The sequence below is a fragment of the Sceloporus undulatus genome, chromosome 7 (assembly GCF_019175285.1).
Source record: "Sceloporus undulatus isolate JIND9_A2432 ecotype Alabama chromosome 7, SceUnd_v1.1, whole genome shotgun sequence".
In the NCBI taxonomy this organism is placed as follows: Eukaryota; Metazoa; Chordata; class Lepidosauria; order Squamata; family Phrynosomatidae; genus Sceloporus; species Sceloporus undulatus.
In genome coordinates this window covers 17,529,235-17,547,025 of record NC_056528.1, presented here as the reverse complement: position 1 = coordinate 17,547,025, position 17,791 = coordinate 17,529,235, and the positions used below count along the sequence as shown (strand labels likewise).

Genomic DNA, 17,791 nt, shown 5'->3' with positions numbered 1-17,791 from the left:
GGTTTGATTGTTTAAGTTGCTAAAGCTCAGGACGTCATCTTGCTCCTTTTCAACGTCAGGACAAACCACTGAAAGCAGTGCCATAGTAAGATATGGTCCCGTCCCTGAGCATGTGCAGAGGGCAGAGTCACCACTGGGTTATTTCAATGAACAAGAGTGTGCAAGATCTTTTATTCTTTACCAAACTAGTGCTGGTGCCCCATTGAACTACAAATCCCAGGATCCTGTAGGATGGAGCCTTGGTAGTTCAAGTGGCGTCAAACTGTGTTATTTCCTAGACAGGTGTTCCATCAAGTTTACACACACTACATGTTTAACACTATATGTATGTATGTCTTTGTGTATAATGTATATACACACACACCTGTTTAGAGAGGCAATTAAAACAAGGTTTTTAAAGCATGGGATGGGGTGTTTTTGTATTGTTTTAAAGTATTTTAAACGCAACTTGTTTTAATATACGGTAATTTAATTCCATTTTAATGTACTATTTTTGTATGCTTTTAAGTGTACTTTTAATGTTGTGACTCACCACTTGTCCCTCCATATTCGCTAGGGTTGGGGCACAAGACCCCCATGAATATGGAAAACCCGCAAATAACAAAACCACCATGTTTTCCCCTGAGAGGACACCTCTCTAGGAATCCTTAGGTCCTCCAGTGCAACTCTGTGGACAACATCCAACAGACACTGACCATAGAGTTGCGCTGGAGGAGCTACAAAGGCCTAGTAGTGTATTCTCTCTAGGAATCTAGGTCTTTTGGTGCAACTTTTAGATTTGACCATAGAGTTACACTGGAGGACCTAACGATTCCTAGAGAGAACATATTAATAAAATCTGCAAATAATCAAAGCCGCAAATATCACATCTACAAATATGGAGGGATGAGTGTATATATTACTGTATATTGTAATACGTGAGAGAACGCCTCTCTAGGAAATAACACAGTTTAACACCACTTGAACTAGCAAGGCTCCATACATATAGTGTTTGAAAACACTATATATATATATATATATATGTGTGTGTGTGTGTGTGTGTGTGTGTGAGAGTCTATGTGTTTTATTTGTGTTGTTTCCACTTTCATGGAGGTCCTGTGCCCTAGCCCCAGCGAATATGGAGGGCCTATTGTGTGTATATATAGTGTTTTTATTTGTGTGTTTTTTTTACTTCCATGGGGGTCTTGTGTCCCCCAGGTTGCCATAATTGTCCACTATTACCAGGGACAAAATGTGGAACAAATTCGAGACCAAACTGTAGGACAACTGCAGGACAAAACTCAGCCCAAAATGTAGGACATTGAAGAAAAATGTAGGACATTAAACATCCTACATTTTGGGCTGAGTTTTGTCCTGCAGTTGTCCTACAGTTTGGTCTCGAATTTGTCCTACATTTTGTCCCTGGTAATAGTGGACAATTATTGCAACCACTGTACCTTTAATGGTTGTGTAATAATAGGATGTAATGTAACAAGTAACACCTGCTGAAATCCCTTTTGCACAACCATTAAAGGCAGAGGAGCCCTCTCTAGTTTCCACTTTAGCAACCTTGTTTTGTCGACCGTCCCTGGGCTGTTATACGTTAAACAGAAAATATGTTTCATTAAAAGCAAAATTAAAAACTAAATTTACTCTCAAATAAAAGTATGTCTAGTATTGCAGTGTTTGTTTTCTGCATTTAGGCCGGCTAACCCATGGCCATTGCCAATAAGCAGAAGGATGGCTGCTGCTGATACTCATCTCGCCTCTTTAAAAAATACACTCCAAGAAGGTTTTGTCGTATGCGATGTCCGACGATGTTTAATTAAGAGCCTATCCGGTTATATCCGCAACCCGGCAAAGGGGGGAGCGTTGCAAATCATAAATAAAAGGCAGACATGGATAAATTCATAATTAAAAATGCATTAGGAATTACAAGCATAATTTATTTGCTAATGCGTACGGGAATAAATTTTCAGGGTAATATTTTTTAAACGTGGCATTAATAAATAATGCTAAACAGAATGCTCCTATAAACTATTTTCACAAATAGTTACCATCCAACGTGTCATGGCTGCGTGAAATAAATTTTATATGTGGATGGAGTCTGTTGGTTTGTTTTTTAGTGTACCTGATTCCCTTTGATGAAAAATGCAACCAAAAGAATTGTCAAGTACTGTATAAGAAGACTTGGAGGCTGTTTTCTCTGGAGTATTGTGTTTTTTTCTGGGCACCTCATTTTGGGAAATATATATACAAGATGGAGCAAGGTCAGAGAAGAGCAACAAGGGTCCCAAACACACTGCAGAAATAATCCAGTTTGAGACTGCTTTAACTGCCCTGACTCAATGCTAGGGGAATCTGGGAACTGTAGTGTTGTTAGACATCTAAGCTTCTCTGTCAAAGAGCTGTGATGCGACAATAAACTACAATTCCCTAGCACTGAGTTAAAGTGGTCTCAAACTGGGTTATTTCTGCAGTGTGTTTTGGACCACAGGAGGGTAGGTTTTGATTGAACATGAGGAGGAATTTTTCCACCACAAGACATTTAGCCTTTTCTGTCAAAAAGCTGTGATGCGACAACAAACTCCAGCTCCCAGAATTCCATACCCTTGAGTCAGGGCAGTTAAAGTGGTACCAAACTGGGTTATTTCTCCAGTGTGGATGCAGCCCTAGATTATTTCCGCAGGGTGTTTTTGGACCATGGTTAAGGAAGGTGGGCCTTACTCTAGAATAAACATGGCCAGAAGCAGGAAAGACAAAGGCAACTTGTTTATGTTTGGGTTAGTTTTCTGGCTGCCTGGGAAACACTGAATGCATTTTAAGGCCTAGAAAGGAATGAAGTTGGGGGCCTTTGAGGGACTTGAGGTTTATTTCACCTCAGGTTTCAAACAGTAAACACAATTTTGGGCCCAATGTACACAAAAGGGAGGTAAAGGCCGCTCCCCGACTACTCGAGGCCTTTCCTCTGCCCGCATTTTTCACTAGGCCCACGGTTGCCATGGCGACCAACAAAGGCCGGGGCAGCGCAGCCATTTCTCTTCCCTCCCCGCCCCTCGAGTCACGTGCCCGTTCGAACGAACCAATCACAAGTTCCGTAGCGGCAAACGGTGGCATTTTTAGTATTTTTCCCCCCACCCGCCTCTTTCCACAAACGAAGCTTCTGATTGGCTACGCCTTTCTTGTCCCGCCCAATGCTGCACTCTGATTGGTTCGGGGCGAGGACAGTTGGTGTATGTGTGAAAAAACCCTGCCTATAGGCGCACTCTGGCATCGGTGTGTGCGGGCCACGCCCCTTTCTCAGTGAACGGGCTTGCGATGCCCTTTAAACCGTCACGTGACACACAGCCCTTCCAGCCTTGGCAACAAGACAGGCTTATGACGAAGGCGGCGCTTCAGGCCACGCCCTAAAGGGGCGGGGCTACCAGAAAAGGGGAGGAGTCAAGGGATAGGGGAACTATGTAATGAATTATTTCTGAAATAAAGCATAATAAATGGAGGACATTTTGGAATTTCTCCTGGACAGAAGGTTGAAATGGAGGACACACAGGTGGACATGTAAGCTGAAATGTAGGACATGTTGGTTGAAAAGTAAGACGTAGGCTGGCATGTAGGAGGAAATACAGGGCATGTTGGTTGAAATGTAGGACGTATAGATTGAAATGCAGGACATGTAGGTTGACGTGGGAGGAAATGTAGGGCATGTAGAATGATGTAGGTTGAAATGTAGGACATGTAGGTTGACATGTAGGAGGAAATGTAGGGCATGTGGATTGAAATGTAGGTTGGAATGGAGGACATGTCGGTTGAACTGGAGGTTGAAATACAGGACATGTAGGCTGGCATGTAAACATGAAATGTAGGACAGATAGGCAGACACAAAGGTTGAAGCGTAGGTGGAAATGTAGCATATATAGTTTGACAGGAAGGTCGAAATAGAGGACATGTAGGTTGGCACGTAGGTTGAAATGGAGGACATATAGGTCAATATGTAGGTCATGTAGGTCGACATGTAGGTCAAAATGGAGGACATGTAGATTGGCATGTAGGTCAAAATGGAGGACATGCAGGTGTAGGTTGAAATGGAGGACATGGAGGTTGATATGTAGGTTGAAATGGAGGGCATGGAAGTCGAAATGTAGGACATGTAGGCTGGGATGTGACACATGTAGGCTGAAATGTAGGACATGCAGGTCAACATGTAGGTTGAAATGAAGTACATATAGGTTGAAATGGAGGGCATGGAAGTAAAAATGTAGGATATGTAGGCTGAAATGTAGGACATATAGGTTGGAATGGAGGACATGGAGGTTGACATGTACGTTGAAATGGAGGGCACGGTAGATTGAAACGGAAGGCATTTCATGCAGGTTCAAATGTAGGACATTGAGTTGGGAAAATAGGCTGAAATGCAGGCCTTCTTCCCATTCAAAGCAGGCTCAACCCGGATCAATCGAGCCGTGCAGAAGCAATGCAAACCCTCTTTTGTTTCCCTTCCTCTCTTTGGCCGAAGGAGGAGGCGAGTTCGGATGCTGCGCTGCTGGGCAGCTGCCGGGGGGCGTTCCAAAGGGGGGCGTGGCTTGAGGTGGAGGGCGGGCGGAGGGGCGTGGCGGGCCCGGGCAAAGGGGCGTGGCCTGTCCTGGCAGCCTTCTGCTGGTCTCAGTCTCTCCTCCTTCGGCGGGTGACACGTCTGCAGCGTGAGTGAGTGGCATTGGCAGCCTGTCAATCCCTCACCAAAGCGGCCATCAAACAACATCGAAACCCTGGGCTGCTGGGCTCATAAATCCCAGCTGGAGCAGCAGCAGCAAAAGGAGGAGGAGGAGGAGGAGGAGGGCTGGCATATCGATTCTATTTCTTTTTGCAACCCCCCCTTTTTGCATTTGCAAAACAAACAACCCCCAAAAAGTGTGCAATTATTATTATTATTATTATTATTATTATTATTATTATTTGCAAAGGGAGGGAAGAGAGAGAGAGAAGGAAGAAGAGAGAAAGGGAAAGTCTTCCTTCTCTCTCTCTCTCTCTCTCTTTATCTTTAACCTCTCCCTTTGCACAACTTTTTCCTTCCCTTTCTTTTTTGCATTTTTAAATATATATATATATATATAAATTGTTTTATTTTGGATCGTCGGTGATGCGGGCTTTGCCTCCTCCTTTTTTTCGCCGAGAGGAAAAGGGAAAGGAGCCCCAAAGAAAAGGACCAACGCCGGCAGCAGCTTCCTTTCCCACTTCTTCCATGTTTTAATCCTTCCTTTTAATAAAAAGGATGCCATCCAAAGCTTCCTTGGAGAGGATTTTGCCAACCAGAGACTGACTTTGCAAGGATTGCAACGCAGCTTTATTTTTGGGGGGGCTCTCTTTCATTTTGCAATTTTTGCAATTTTGCATTTTGTTTCTTTCCTTTCATCCAGAAAAGAAAAGAAAAGAAAAAGAGCCAAGAGCCAGAGGAAGAAAGCAAAGGCAACAAACTGAAACTTTTTAACTTCCCCAACTCCGAAAAGGAAACAACAAATCCTTTGGAGGATTGCTACACTGTTTCTATATATAATATATACAGTTACACACAGATATTGTTTTATTTTGCAAAGAAGGAAAGGAGAAAAAGAGAGAAAAACACACCTTGAACCATCTTGGGAAGCTGCAAAGAAACAGGAAAAAGAGGCGTTTGGGAAAGCTGCAAAAGAAAGAAAAATAAAAGAGAGAGAGAGAGAGCTGGAAAGAAAGAAGAAGAGAGGGAGACCTTACCATTTGGGAAAGCTGCAAAGAAACCCACCGAGAAGAGAAGAGCAAATAAAGAGACCCTTGGACCCTCTGGGGATCCTGGGACTAAAAGCTGGGGACTAAAAAGAGGAAAAAGGAAAACTGAGAAGGACAAAAAAAGAAAGAAAGAAAGAAGAGAGATTTAAAATTCTGATTTGACAAAGAAGCAGCAGCCTTGGAGCTTTGGGGGGTGTCCCTGGTCTGACTGTGGGCATCCCAGGCTGGACTTGGACCCCTTCCTCCTCCTCCTCCTCCTCCTCCTCCTCCTTTGCTTTCCTTCCTTCCTTCCTCCTCTTCCTCCTCCTTGCAAAGAATAAAGGCAAGAAAGCAAGAGAGGCTGCTGGTTTGGTGCTGGGTCTTCTTCCCTCCCCCTCCTCCTCCTCCTCTTCCTCCTTCTCTCCTTCTCTCCTTCCTGGCATGGATGAGCAGACCAGGATGCTGCAGACTCTGGCCGGGGTGAACCTGGCGGGGCACCCGGTGCCCGGGGGCATGCCCCTGCCTCCCCCGCACGGCCACGAGGCCACCGACGCCGACGGACGCAAGCAGGACATCGGAGACATCCTCCACCAGATCATGACCATCACCGACCAGAGCCTGGACGAGGCGCAAGCAAAGTTGGTCCCTTGCCTAGTGCCTACGCCATCCCTCCATCCATCCCTCCATCCATCCATCCCTCTCTCTTTTCCTCTTTCCAAAATGCAAGATCCAAAGCTTGGTGTGTGTGTGTCTGTCTTCCTCTCTCTCTCTCTCTCTCTCTCTCTCTTTCTTTCTTTCTCTCTCTCTCTTTCTCTCAGTGCGCGCGCCCTGGGGAAGGAGGGAAAGGGGGAAAAGGCACCACTGTGCGCGCGCGCAAAGACCTCTTCTTGGGTCTCCCTGCCTCTGGTTGGGTCTGGGTTGAGGTTTTTTTGGGGGGGGGCTGGGGGTCGCAGAGAGACTTCTGGCCAGCTTCTGTGGAAGGAGGATGGATGGATGGATGGATGGATGGATGGATGGATGGATGGGGAGATACCGTAGATGGATAGGTAGATAGGTAGGTCAGAGACAGATAGCTAGGTGGGTAAGTGGATAAGTAGATAGGTAGAGAGACAGACAGGTAGGTAGGTGGGTAGATGGATAGGTAGATGGATGGGTAATATGAATAGGGAGGTAAATGGATTGGTAGGTAGGTAGAGAGACAGGTAGGTAGATGGATGGATAGGTAGATAGACATATAGATAGGTAGGTGGATAGGTAGATAGATGGATGGATAAATAGATCTTGTAGCACCTTTGAGACTAACTGAAAGAAAGAAATTGGCAGCATGAGTTTTTGTAGACTTCAGTCCACTTCCTCAGGTGCATTGCTCAGATAGATAAATAGACAGACAGGTAGGTGGATAGGTAGATGGATGGATGGATGGATGGATGGATGTCGGGGAGGGCATATGGAGAGTCTGGGCACCTTTTTTTTGCAAGGATTAGTATCTCTCTCTCTCTCTCTCTTTCTTTCTGTGTGTCTGCCTCTTGGGGAGGATGCATGGGGAGCCTGGCCACTTTCTTTGCAAGGATTAAAATCAACCCCCCCCCACACACACACATACACCTTGAGGAAACATTTATTTATTTGGGGGAGGTTATATGGAGAATCTGGCCACTTTCTTTGCAAGGATTAATATCTGTCTGTCTGTCTGTCTGCCTCCCTAGCTAGCTATCTGTCTATCTCTTTGGGGAGGATATATGGAGAGTCTGGCTACCTTCTCTGCAAGGTAGATATTATTAAAATAACCTGCCCCTTGAGGAAATAGATATTTTGGTGAGGATTGACCTCCCTCTCTGCCTAGCTATCTGTCTATCTCTTGGGGAGAATATAGAGAGAGTCTGGCCACCTTCTCTGCAAGGATTAAAATTACCCTCCTTGGAGGAATACACACACACACACATATATACTGGGAAGGACCTATGGAGAGCCTGGGCACCTTCTCTTCAAGGGTTAAAATCAACCCACATATATTGGGATATATAGGAGGACATATGGAGAGGCTGGCCCCCTTCTCTTAATATCACCTTACGTGAGTCTGGCCACTTTGGAGAAAAAGAAGGGGGGATTTTAATCCTTGCAAAGAAGTGGCCAGACTCTCTCTATCTCTCCCTCGAAACTAAGCAAGCCAAACAAGCCCCAAAGAGCCCAAGGGCCCAGAGTTGGACTTGGGAGTCTCTATTGACAAAGAGGCCAGCTTTCCTTAGGCCAGTTCTGTGTTTGCTGCCCAAATAGAGCTGTTCTCTCCATTTCATAGAGCTCAAAATCCACCATCCCCTCCCAGCTTGTCCTAGGCTTTGGTTCATTCTTTTGGCCACATATGAACTTGGGAGTCCTCTCTTTACATCTTTCCTTCCTCTGTGTTTTTGTTTTTGGGTGATAGGTTTTGTTTTAAAAAGAGGAAATATTGCTGGTTGAGGGAGATCTGGGGGGGGGGGGGAGGTCTTCATCATCTTTCATTTATTATTATTATTATTATTATTATTATTATTATTATTATTGCTGCTATTAATTGAAGGCATGCTTGGCTGCACATCCCAAACAAAGTGGCCGCTCGAACTCCAGAAAGTCTCCCTTGTCCCTCCATAGAACAGGAATGATGATGATGATGATGATGTTGACTCGGTCAACATGGAAAAGTCTGATTTATGCCACCCAGGAAAAATGGCAGTAACTTTTAACAGGAGACTGAATATGTGCGCGTACGTATGCGAGTTTGTTTTTCGGCAACCTTTTAGCAAGGAGGAGCCGAAAAACAACAACCTCAATGATAACAATGGTGTTCTTGTTGCAACTCTTGTTGCTGTTGTTATTCCAAGAGAAGCGAAACTTTCCTTGGCCACGCTTCCCTGGCTTTGTATAGCGGCAGGCCAAAGCTACCATGGGATGTGGCCCAGGTTGCTCTCCTTGTCACTCAAGTCTTTGCTTTGGGCAAAGAAGGTAGCTGATCTCTCTTTCTCCCCAAATTCTGCTCCAATTCAAACATTTTACCTTTCTCTTTAAACGGGGATGGTACTCTGTCCATAGTGCAGTGGTCCATGGTCTGCTTCCCCCCCAAAAAGTTTGCAAATCTCCTGTAGTTGGCAGTTCCTTTGCCTGGCACTGAATGCAGTCTGGAATTGTGTAAAAAAGAGAATAACTTTGTTCCCCTCTTTTACAATAAAATAAAATAAAAATAGGCCCTATTAAATGTGCTAATGCCATCTTTTAAAAATTGCAGTCTTCTGACCGTGTTCTCTCTCTTTCTCTCTCTTTTCCCCTTCTTCTCCTTTTTGCAGAAAGCACGCCCTGAATTGCCACAGGATGAAGCCGGCTTTGTTCAGTGTCCTCTGCGAAATCAAAGAGAAAACAGGTAGGAGAGGACCACAAAGTTGCACAGCTTTGGGAAAGAGCCTCTCTGTTTTTCCCACTCCTTTCTCTCAGCCGCCCAAGCCTTACCCACAGCCCCCCCCATAGGTAAACATGGCAATATATACTCCTCGCAGCTGGCCAGCTCTTAGGGAAGCTGCTAGTAGTGAATCGCAGCCATCTTTGATGAGCGCCTCTCCTCTTGTCTGTTTCTGAACTTGGCTTTGAGAGGCAGAGGCCAGTCTTAATTGATTAAGAAAGACTGGGGGGTTGCTCTTGCTATTTGGCATCTTTTTTTTTCCCTTTAGAAATTCATAAGGGGAGAAATATGGAAATGGAAATGATAGCCGTGCATCTTTCCCTCTTCTGGCTGCAGCTAAAGGAAATGAACAGCAAGCACCCTGGCTGGCTGGTTTTATTTCCCTTCCTCCTTCTCTGCCTTGCTTAGATGGAGTATCTGCTTCTTAAGGCAAAGCAGGGCAAGGGGATGGAGATGCTGCCGAAAGCCAGCGGGGGCCCCTTCTGCGGCCAGCCGAGCTGTCAACTTTCTTTGGCCACTTTGTGTTTTGATCTTGTCAAGTTGTCATACCTAACTTGGAAAGGGGAGGGAGGGTGGTGATGATGGTGGTGGTGGTTTCAGTCTTTGAGCGGCTGCTGTTTTGTAGGAGAGCTACCCAGCCATCAGAGATGCTCTGGGGAGAGCCTGTATTGCTCTCTCTCTCTGTTTGCTTGTTTCTGTGTGCTCATATCTTTGCACAAGGGTGGGCTGAGAGGGGGATATTTCCAAGCACTCGGTTCTTCTGGCTGGGGCTCAGTTCGGGCATCTCCTTTGCCCATCCAAAGGGGAGAGCGGCCTGTTTTTAGAAAAGTAACTCATCCAGAGTATGTATTTCACAGAGCTTCAAGACAGCAGCCTTGTCCAAGACAGCAGAGCTCCAAGACAGCAGCCTATATATCTGTTACTGTATCTGTCTGTCTGTCTCTCTACTATCTATCTATCTATCTATCTATCTATCTATCTATCTATCTATCTATCATCTAATTGGCAAAGATTCCTTATTGTAAGGTTTAAATCAGTATGCAAAGGGATCTTGTAGCTCACAGATCTCTAAGACAGCAGAGCCTTATGATGCCAACATCCCCTATATATCTGTTACTCTCTCTCTCTAAACTGGCAGATTCCTTACTATAAGGTTTAAATCTGTATGCAGAAGGATCTTGTTGCTTACAGATCTCTAAGACAGCAGCCTTATGAGGACGACATCCCGGATATATCTCTTACACTATCTGTCTGTCTATCTATCTGTCTCTCTTGGCAGAGATTCCTTACTGTAAGGTTTAAATCAATATGCAAAGGGATCTTGTAGCTCACAGATCTCTAAGACAGGAGCTGTATGGTGTCAACATCCCTTACGTATAGTTGGCAAAAAGATTTAAATCAGTATGCAAAGGGATCTTGGAGCACCTTTGAGACTAACTGAAAAGAAGAAGTTGGGAGCCTGAGCCTTCGTAGAGTTCAGCTGACTTCCTCAGATGCATGTAAGGCTTAAAGGGCTCCCTTTGAAACGAGAGGGAGATAAAACTGAAATGTGACTGTTGCTTTGCATCTGTGGAGCACTTCTGGATTTCAGAGAGCTGTTGTTTGCATGTGTCTTTCAGAACTTTTATTTGCTCAGCTGCCTACAGATTGCACTGTTAGCCCTGGCCAGTCTAAGGAAACCTTCCTACTTGACCGCATGATTAGAAAGGAAATGTTGGCGTTTCATTTGGGAGTACATATATGTGTATATATATATCAAAGCAGAGTCTGCATAAAGCTAAACAGTAGTGGCCTCTTCTGCAAAAAATGTACATAGCTATCCACTATATCCTGCTTTGTCTTAATGTTTTGCTCTGATGTTGGTTCAGAGAAAATGTTTCGACCATCCTCTTCTCAAGGAGTAGCACAACAAAAAGTCAATACAATACATCACTGAGCTGGTTAAAATGCTTGCCCTTATTGGAGGACTTTTTGGCCCAAATGTGACATTGTGGAAGGGCCCCTTGACTGCATTGGAATTAGCAGGGTGACAATGTTGGAAATCATCCTGTAATGTTTTGTGCAGCAAGGGTGTTTTGCCGTGTGTTGTGTGTTCATTCTGGATACATATCTTGGATGCTTTCCGATGATTCCTCAATGATTTCCAGGTGAAGCCCATGCATGTTTACACCGAGCTGTTTTTAAGGTGCTGCAATACTTCTTGTTCCCAGTTCTCTGGTTTCCTACTGAAAAATAAAAATGCCTGCTAGTTAGAGACTGATGACACAAGGTACGCTGATAGGCGATTCATATATTGCCAAGTAAGCGTGGGAGAAAAAAAAAATCTACCTCTCTCTGTACGTTTCATAGGTCCATGATGGCCAGGCTTGTTCTTGCTGTCGGGATCCGGCTTCACTTGTTATGCTGACAACTGGTTGTGTTTGTCGCCAGCCTTGCAAATATGAAGATTGATTCGGTGTTGTGTTTTTGGAGTATGGCTAGAGCGGGAGAATAATATCTCACCCGCAAATATACCCCGGACCCTAGGAAGCCTCCCTCTCCAGTTTGTTGCGAATTTGGATATGGTTATTTGCAAAGCTCACTCTGTGTGTGTGTGTGTGTGTGTGTGTGTGTGTGTGTTTGTGTGTAAAACCCACCACCTTTGGAGCTGAATGCTTCTGATGTCTTGCAGCAGGCTGGCTTCACTTCAGCTTGTGTCTTTGCCCCTGTGATCTTTTTTGGGGAAGCAGTTTCGGGCCCCATTGTGTGAAAGAAAGCACCGTGCTCCATGTGTCAAAGGTGAAACCAGAAGGGAAAAAGTCCTCCGCAGGTCAGAGGGGTCCCTGGTGAATTGTGTTGGCCGGCATGGACCCTGGGTCCTTTAGGAGCCAAAGGAAGTGGATGTTGGTGTCAAAGCGTCTTTTTGATCTGGGATATTTGCTGATGCCTTCTTGCCCCCCAGATGCATGGATCCCCCCACCCCCAAGTGATGTCCCCTGTTGTTACACGGAGGGACAACAATGGGGCTGGTTTGTCCATCTGGTCCAAAGCACAACCCTCCCCAGCTCCAGAAGCCTGGGAAGGGTAAGGATTGATATGTTGAGTGATTGATGGAGGAAAAATGCATCTCCCCACCCCCCAGAGTTTTTATAGGGCGACCCTCATTGAGGGTTGCCCATCTGAGATGAAATGGCTGAGCACACATTAGCAAGGGAAGCGTGAAAGCAAATTCTTGCATATCTTGTATTGCATTGTCTTACTTTGGTGGGGGAAAAAAAGGGGGGGGAGGATTATTGCCACCCCTTTCTTTGCTCTGTTGGGGCTCCCTTTCCTTCTCTTATATGCTCTGCATGAGCAAATGTGTCTGTTTTTTGTAACTTTCTCTTGATTTTAAAAAAATTATGTCTAATTTCATTCCATACAAGTCCTAAAGGCCCAAAATAAAACCTTGGGGGGAATCTCTGCCCCATTTCTGCATAACCCCAATGGCACCATGTTGCCCTTTGAGTTGACCATGACAGGTCCAGGCACTTGAAAATTGTATCCTAACCCATCTCTGTTTCTTTCTGGGCTTCTTTCTTTTCCTCTCCAGTAAAAGTAGTATGGTGGGGAAGCAAGTATTTTCCTTCTTTCTGTTCTCTAGGAGAAAATTGCCTCCCTATACTTACCTAAAACTGCAAATTTAGATTTGTCTGTTTAGCTAGCTCCAATATTAGGATAGTGGTGGGATGGCTTAAACTGAACTACATTCTCTGCTTTGGTAGAAAGAAAGAAAGAAAGAAAGAAAGAAAGAAAGAAAGAGAGAGAGTCCTGCAATTGCAGTGAAGAATTGCCACCAAATACTGAACCATATGATGTGTATCCCCCCACCTTACTAAATTTGGAATATTACTTAATCTATCTGTCGTCCTCAAATTTGGGGTCAAAGATGCATTCCAGCCATTAGCATTTCCCACAATAATCCAGCATCCCTTTCAACGTGTAGCACCTCCTGCATTCAGGGTAAATAGTTTATGTTTCTAATATTTGGCTTGATGGAGATGGTTATTGCCCTCCTTTTAAAACAGCCAGCTGTTGTTTCGGCAGCGATCTTCTCCCTTGTGGATATATCTGGGGAGTCCAAGGTGTGAGATGTTTCAAAACAGCATCTTGTTTGCTTTTAGTGAAGAGCCGGTGGTGGGGAAATAACCCCAAAGGCCTGGGAATTTTGGAGGGGTGGCAGACATCTCCGCTTGTGACGCGGCTTTCGTGCAAGTCCATACCCTTTCTTTCCGACATGTAATTCTTGCAAGTCCATACCCTTTCTTTCCAACATGTAATTCTTGCAAGTCCATACCCTTTCTTTCCGACATGTAATTCTTGCAAGTCCATACCTTTTCTTTCCGGCATCAAAAAAATATAACATTCCTAGCTTTGTCCAGTTGTCTTGCACCTTCCTTTCAGTGTTTGCCTTTCTTCCTTTCTGCAAGCTTATAGATGATCATGCCTATGTTGTTCTACCAGTTAGCATTTTATGCTTTCAGTGGTATGCCTTTTCCTTGTCCTCCCCCTTGAGAAGCCTAGTACAGTATTTAAATGGGGTATTTTCATTCTGATGTTTTGCAAAGCGAGTAAGGAACCCTTTCCCATCGGCTGAGTTCTGATCCCATGCGGAAGCTGTGTGTGTTTTCAGAGGTTTCTCCTTTTTTGCATGCGAATACGTGTGTGCGCTTGCGGGAGCAAAAGAGAGGGAGAGAGAGAGAACGCTATGTGTCTCCTTTAAGAGTCAAATATGACAGCTGCCAACCAAACCCTAATTTAATGCCACGACAACCCTAAATCGCCTTCATTCACTTGTAACTTCTAATGGCATGTGGGATGCCTTGCCAGATTTGTGGCCTTTTGTGAGGGTTAGAAACCTCGGGCTGACTTGGGGGGAAGATCATAAAACTTAATGAACTTCTCGTCGGCAGGCTGCAGGCTCCGGCAGGAGGCAGGACCTGTTTTGTTAGATGGACTCGCTGCTTGAAAAATAATGTATTTAAATAGGAAAAAGGGGTGGGCAAAGGAGGCTTAAAATGTCTCAGCTTCCCAGGTAGGCTTGCACTTTGAAGAGATGGACAACTTTTGTGGGTTTCCCTTGTCATGTAACCCCTGCCCTCCTGAATCCAAGGGAGCTGTAATTTTTCTATTGTTCTACAAGTGCAGAAAGTGTTAGGTTTTTAAAATAGCTGCAATTGCAAACTAGCCAAAGCAGGGCCACTCCACTAGCAGTGCTTATGTTTCCATTATTACTGTGTGACTCCTCATTGATGTTCAAGGGCCGACTCTTGAATCCTACTTAACTTTCACAAGGCCAGTTCGCCAGCATCCTTGGATTAAACCCAAACGTTAGCTGGCCTTTAATGATTCCCATCTGTATGCAGCAAGGGTTTTTTATTTTTTGGAGGGGAGAAGCAAACCTCTACACTCTCTAAACAGAGCAAGGCGTCTCCTTGTGTTAGGACAATTGCACCTCTTCTGTGTTTGCAATTCTCATTAGGTGTCATTTGGACCCCGAATAAAGCTAATAATAGGACGATGCAAAAGGGGAAAAGGGTCTCTATTGAAGCAGTTTAAAAGATCCAGTGGTGGGATATTTGAGGAGGAGGCTGTGATATTTTAAAGCTACTTTTAAAGGAGATCTGTGTTTGTTTTTGCAACTCGTGACTGTTGTGTGCACTGTTCACGTGGAAATATTCTATTAGAACTGAGAAAAATAAAATGCCCACCATTGCATTAGCGTTGTGTGTTTTGAAAGACTTTTCTTTGCTAGCATTTTCCCTTCTGAGTCCCAGAAGGATGGAGGAAATAATTTCTCTTCTGTCCTTCCCCGCCTTGCAGAAATGTAAATGTAAATTGCATTTTGGAGCTGTTTGGAGATTTTTTCTTTTTGCGTTTGTCCAGCCATCTCTGTTGTTGAACACCTATTAGTAGGTTTCTTTTCCTTTAAAAAAACAACCTCACAACAACCCGCCAAGTATTTATTTAGTACATCATCCCAGGGCTTTCAATATTGTAAAAGACCTGTTACTGCGCAAGTCTTGCGCACTGTTGCCAGAGGACCTTGATTGTATTGAAGTACTAAATAAGCATCAATTTGATTAGGACGAATCTCTCTCCTCCCTCCTCTCCTTTCCTGGCCATTTTCTTCCTTCCCTTCAACCCATAAGATATAATCAGACCGGCTTGTCGATACTAACTCAGTCTCTGTGTTTCTCTTTCTTTCCTTTTTTCCTTCCTTCCTTCCTTCCTTTTCTTCTTTCTTTCTTTCTTTCTTCCTCCTCCAAGGCGAGCTTAATTTGCTGCTTGACACTGAAATAGCCTTGCATATTTTTAAATATTTTAAACTGATTAAGAGCTGTCAGCCGGTATATTTATGTGACGGTTTCTTCTAACTTAGACCGCGCTTTCTCTCTCTCTCTCTTTCTTTCTCTTGCATCAAATCAAAAATGAATTAATGTTACTTGTAGGTAGGTTCGGGGCCAGGTTCCCCCCCCCCTTTCTCCTCGCCGTGCAGCTTTTAATAGATTTGTCAACTCAATTTCTGGCGCGCTCGATGAGAAATGCCCATTTCCGTGCTGTAAATATTACGTGATCCTTGTTCAATTTAAAGCGAGCCAAAAGGTTGGGCAGGCATTTCCCAGAACCCGGCCGATCGTACCCTTCTCGCAACCTTTGCAGACAGAGCCGGCGACCAAATTATCCATGTTTCCAAATGTCCAAAAGGCCTTTCTTTTGTGCGCTACAAAATTGTAAGTCTGGAATATTGCGGTTTCTCCGTCTCCTTGTTTGATGGCTCCTTTGCCTGGGTGAGTTTTTAAGCCTCGGAGAGGAGAGCAGGGTGAATATTTTAAGAGGAATCGGAATGACTAATAGCTTTGTATATCAACATCTTAACATAAATCTCGGACTTTCGGAGTTGTGTTCCCTTTGCCTACCCCACCCCCTTGTGTATCATTGATTGAGCGAGATGTAGATGTTTGTGCGGATTGACACAACGAAGGGGGAAAAGAAATGTTTCGGTGCATTTCTTCCACCTCTCCTTTCAGCAGTCATGTTTAATGCCATTCACTTATCAGGATGATCAGCACAGTTCTGATAAAACTTGCCTGACACACTTCTTCTCTCCCCTTAAAAAGAACAACAACGCCCATCAGGCTGACCTTTTTGTCATGTTCATATTCCTCTGGTATGCAATTTGTATCTCATAGAAGTAAATCATGGACATGAATAGTTAATATAAACCGTTGGCCCTTGCAGTTCTTGGCTTCCCTGTTTGTCTTCTTCTTCTTGACGTTGGTTGTTGTTTTTTCAAAATGAAATAAAAATAAAGTCAGCGAGGGGTAGTTCATCAACCGAACTGATAAATTAGACTTTCCGACTGGACATTACAGCTATTCCACAGTGTTATCTCTGTAACAGATTCAAAGAAGGGAGTTGCAAAGGGAGACAGTTGGAAATGAGCTTGAAAAGGTTCGGTGGATTTCTTTATTTCTTCAGTGATGCTTTTCTTTTGCAAAAGTGTCATCTTCTTCTTTTTTCAGTGAAAGTTAGAAATAAACAGTATTCCTAAACTGGCGTTCACCATCAGGATTTCATTCTTATGGCTCAGCTACTGGGGGCTGGTGGGAACACAGATATGTTGCAAATCCTTGAGTTTGACTTAAGTTTGGTTGGGTTAGATTATATGTTCCATCTTGTGTGATACTTAAAAAAAGGATATACAGATTGAGTCTCCCTTACCCAGAATTCCTAAATCCGAAATACTTCGAAAACCAAAACTTTTTTCACGGGTGGCGGAGACAGGGGCACCATTGCTTTCCTGTGGTTCATATGTATACAACTTTTTGTTTCACGCACAAAATTGTTTAAAATATTGTGTATCGAATTACCTCCGGGCGATGTGTAGAAGGTGAATGAATTTTGTGTCTAGACTTGGGTCCCATTGCTGAGATATCTCATTATGTATATGCATATTTTCCAAAATCCCACATCCAAACACTACTGGTTCCAAGCATTTCGGATAAAGGAGATGCAACCTGTATGTAAGTTGCCAAATGAGTAATCTACTCTTTCAGCTCAATATGGTGAGTCTTGGTGACCAACCAGCCTCTCAGTAGTTGCATTGGACAACAACCAACTAGTCCATCAGTTGTTGCTTTCCCCCATTTCTGTTGGGAATAAGGATGTTATTTCACAGAAAGGACAATTTGATCTAGAACCCCTTCCAAGATGTGTCCTTAACCGGTGTCATAAAAACACACCCATGTTTTAGAGTAGGGACGCAAGTCTGTCTTAACTCTTCTTTCTCTCATTTGGTATCAGCGGTTGTGTTCAGTGTCTCGATAAGAGGGAAATCCACCTTCAAACCTTCTGCGATTTATCCTTAAGGATGAAAGGGGATTGTTTGAATGACATGTCTTAGAAATCTTAGAAGTCTGAGTTCTTCTGTCCAGGTCTTGACCTGCATATCTCTCTCCACACCTGTGGGTTTTTGCATCTATGTTGCACCTATGTGTGTGTTTACGCTTGGCCTACAAAGAGCACAACCGTGCCTGCTTTTTGCATTTTCTCCGGAAGAACCGCCTTTGGATCTTTTTGCTTTGCTTTTGTTTTGGCAAACCTCCTGAAAGAGACCCATCCATCTCC

At 44.1% G+C, this 17,791-nt stretch overlaps 1 protein-coding gene across 2 annotated transcripts in view; it reads left to right on the top strand.

Annotated features, from left to right (window-relative positions):
- Nucleotides 1-4,636: 4,636 nt before the first annotated feature.
- The window catches only part of PBX3 (PBX homeobox 3), a 202,636-nt gene continuing 189,481 nt past the window's right edge, over nucleotides 4,637-17,791 (top strand). Inside the window, exons 1-3 of one of the 2 annotated variants that reach the window (XM_042480006.1) lie at nucleotides 4,637-4,884; nucleotides 5,391-6,353; nucleotides 9,033-9,106. In XM_042480006.1, the coding sequence (XP_042335940.1) occupies nucleotides 6,157-6,353; nucleotides 9,033-9,106 (271 nt within the window). In that variant the 5' untranslated portion in view covers nucleotides 4,637-4,884; nucleotides 5,391-6,156. Of the gene's footprint in view, nucleotides 6,354-9,032; nucleotides 9,107-17,791 lie in introns of both variants that reach the window. The other variant, XM_042480007.1, reaches the window with a different exon arrangement.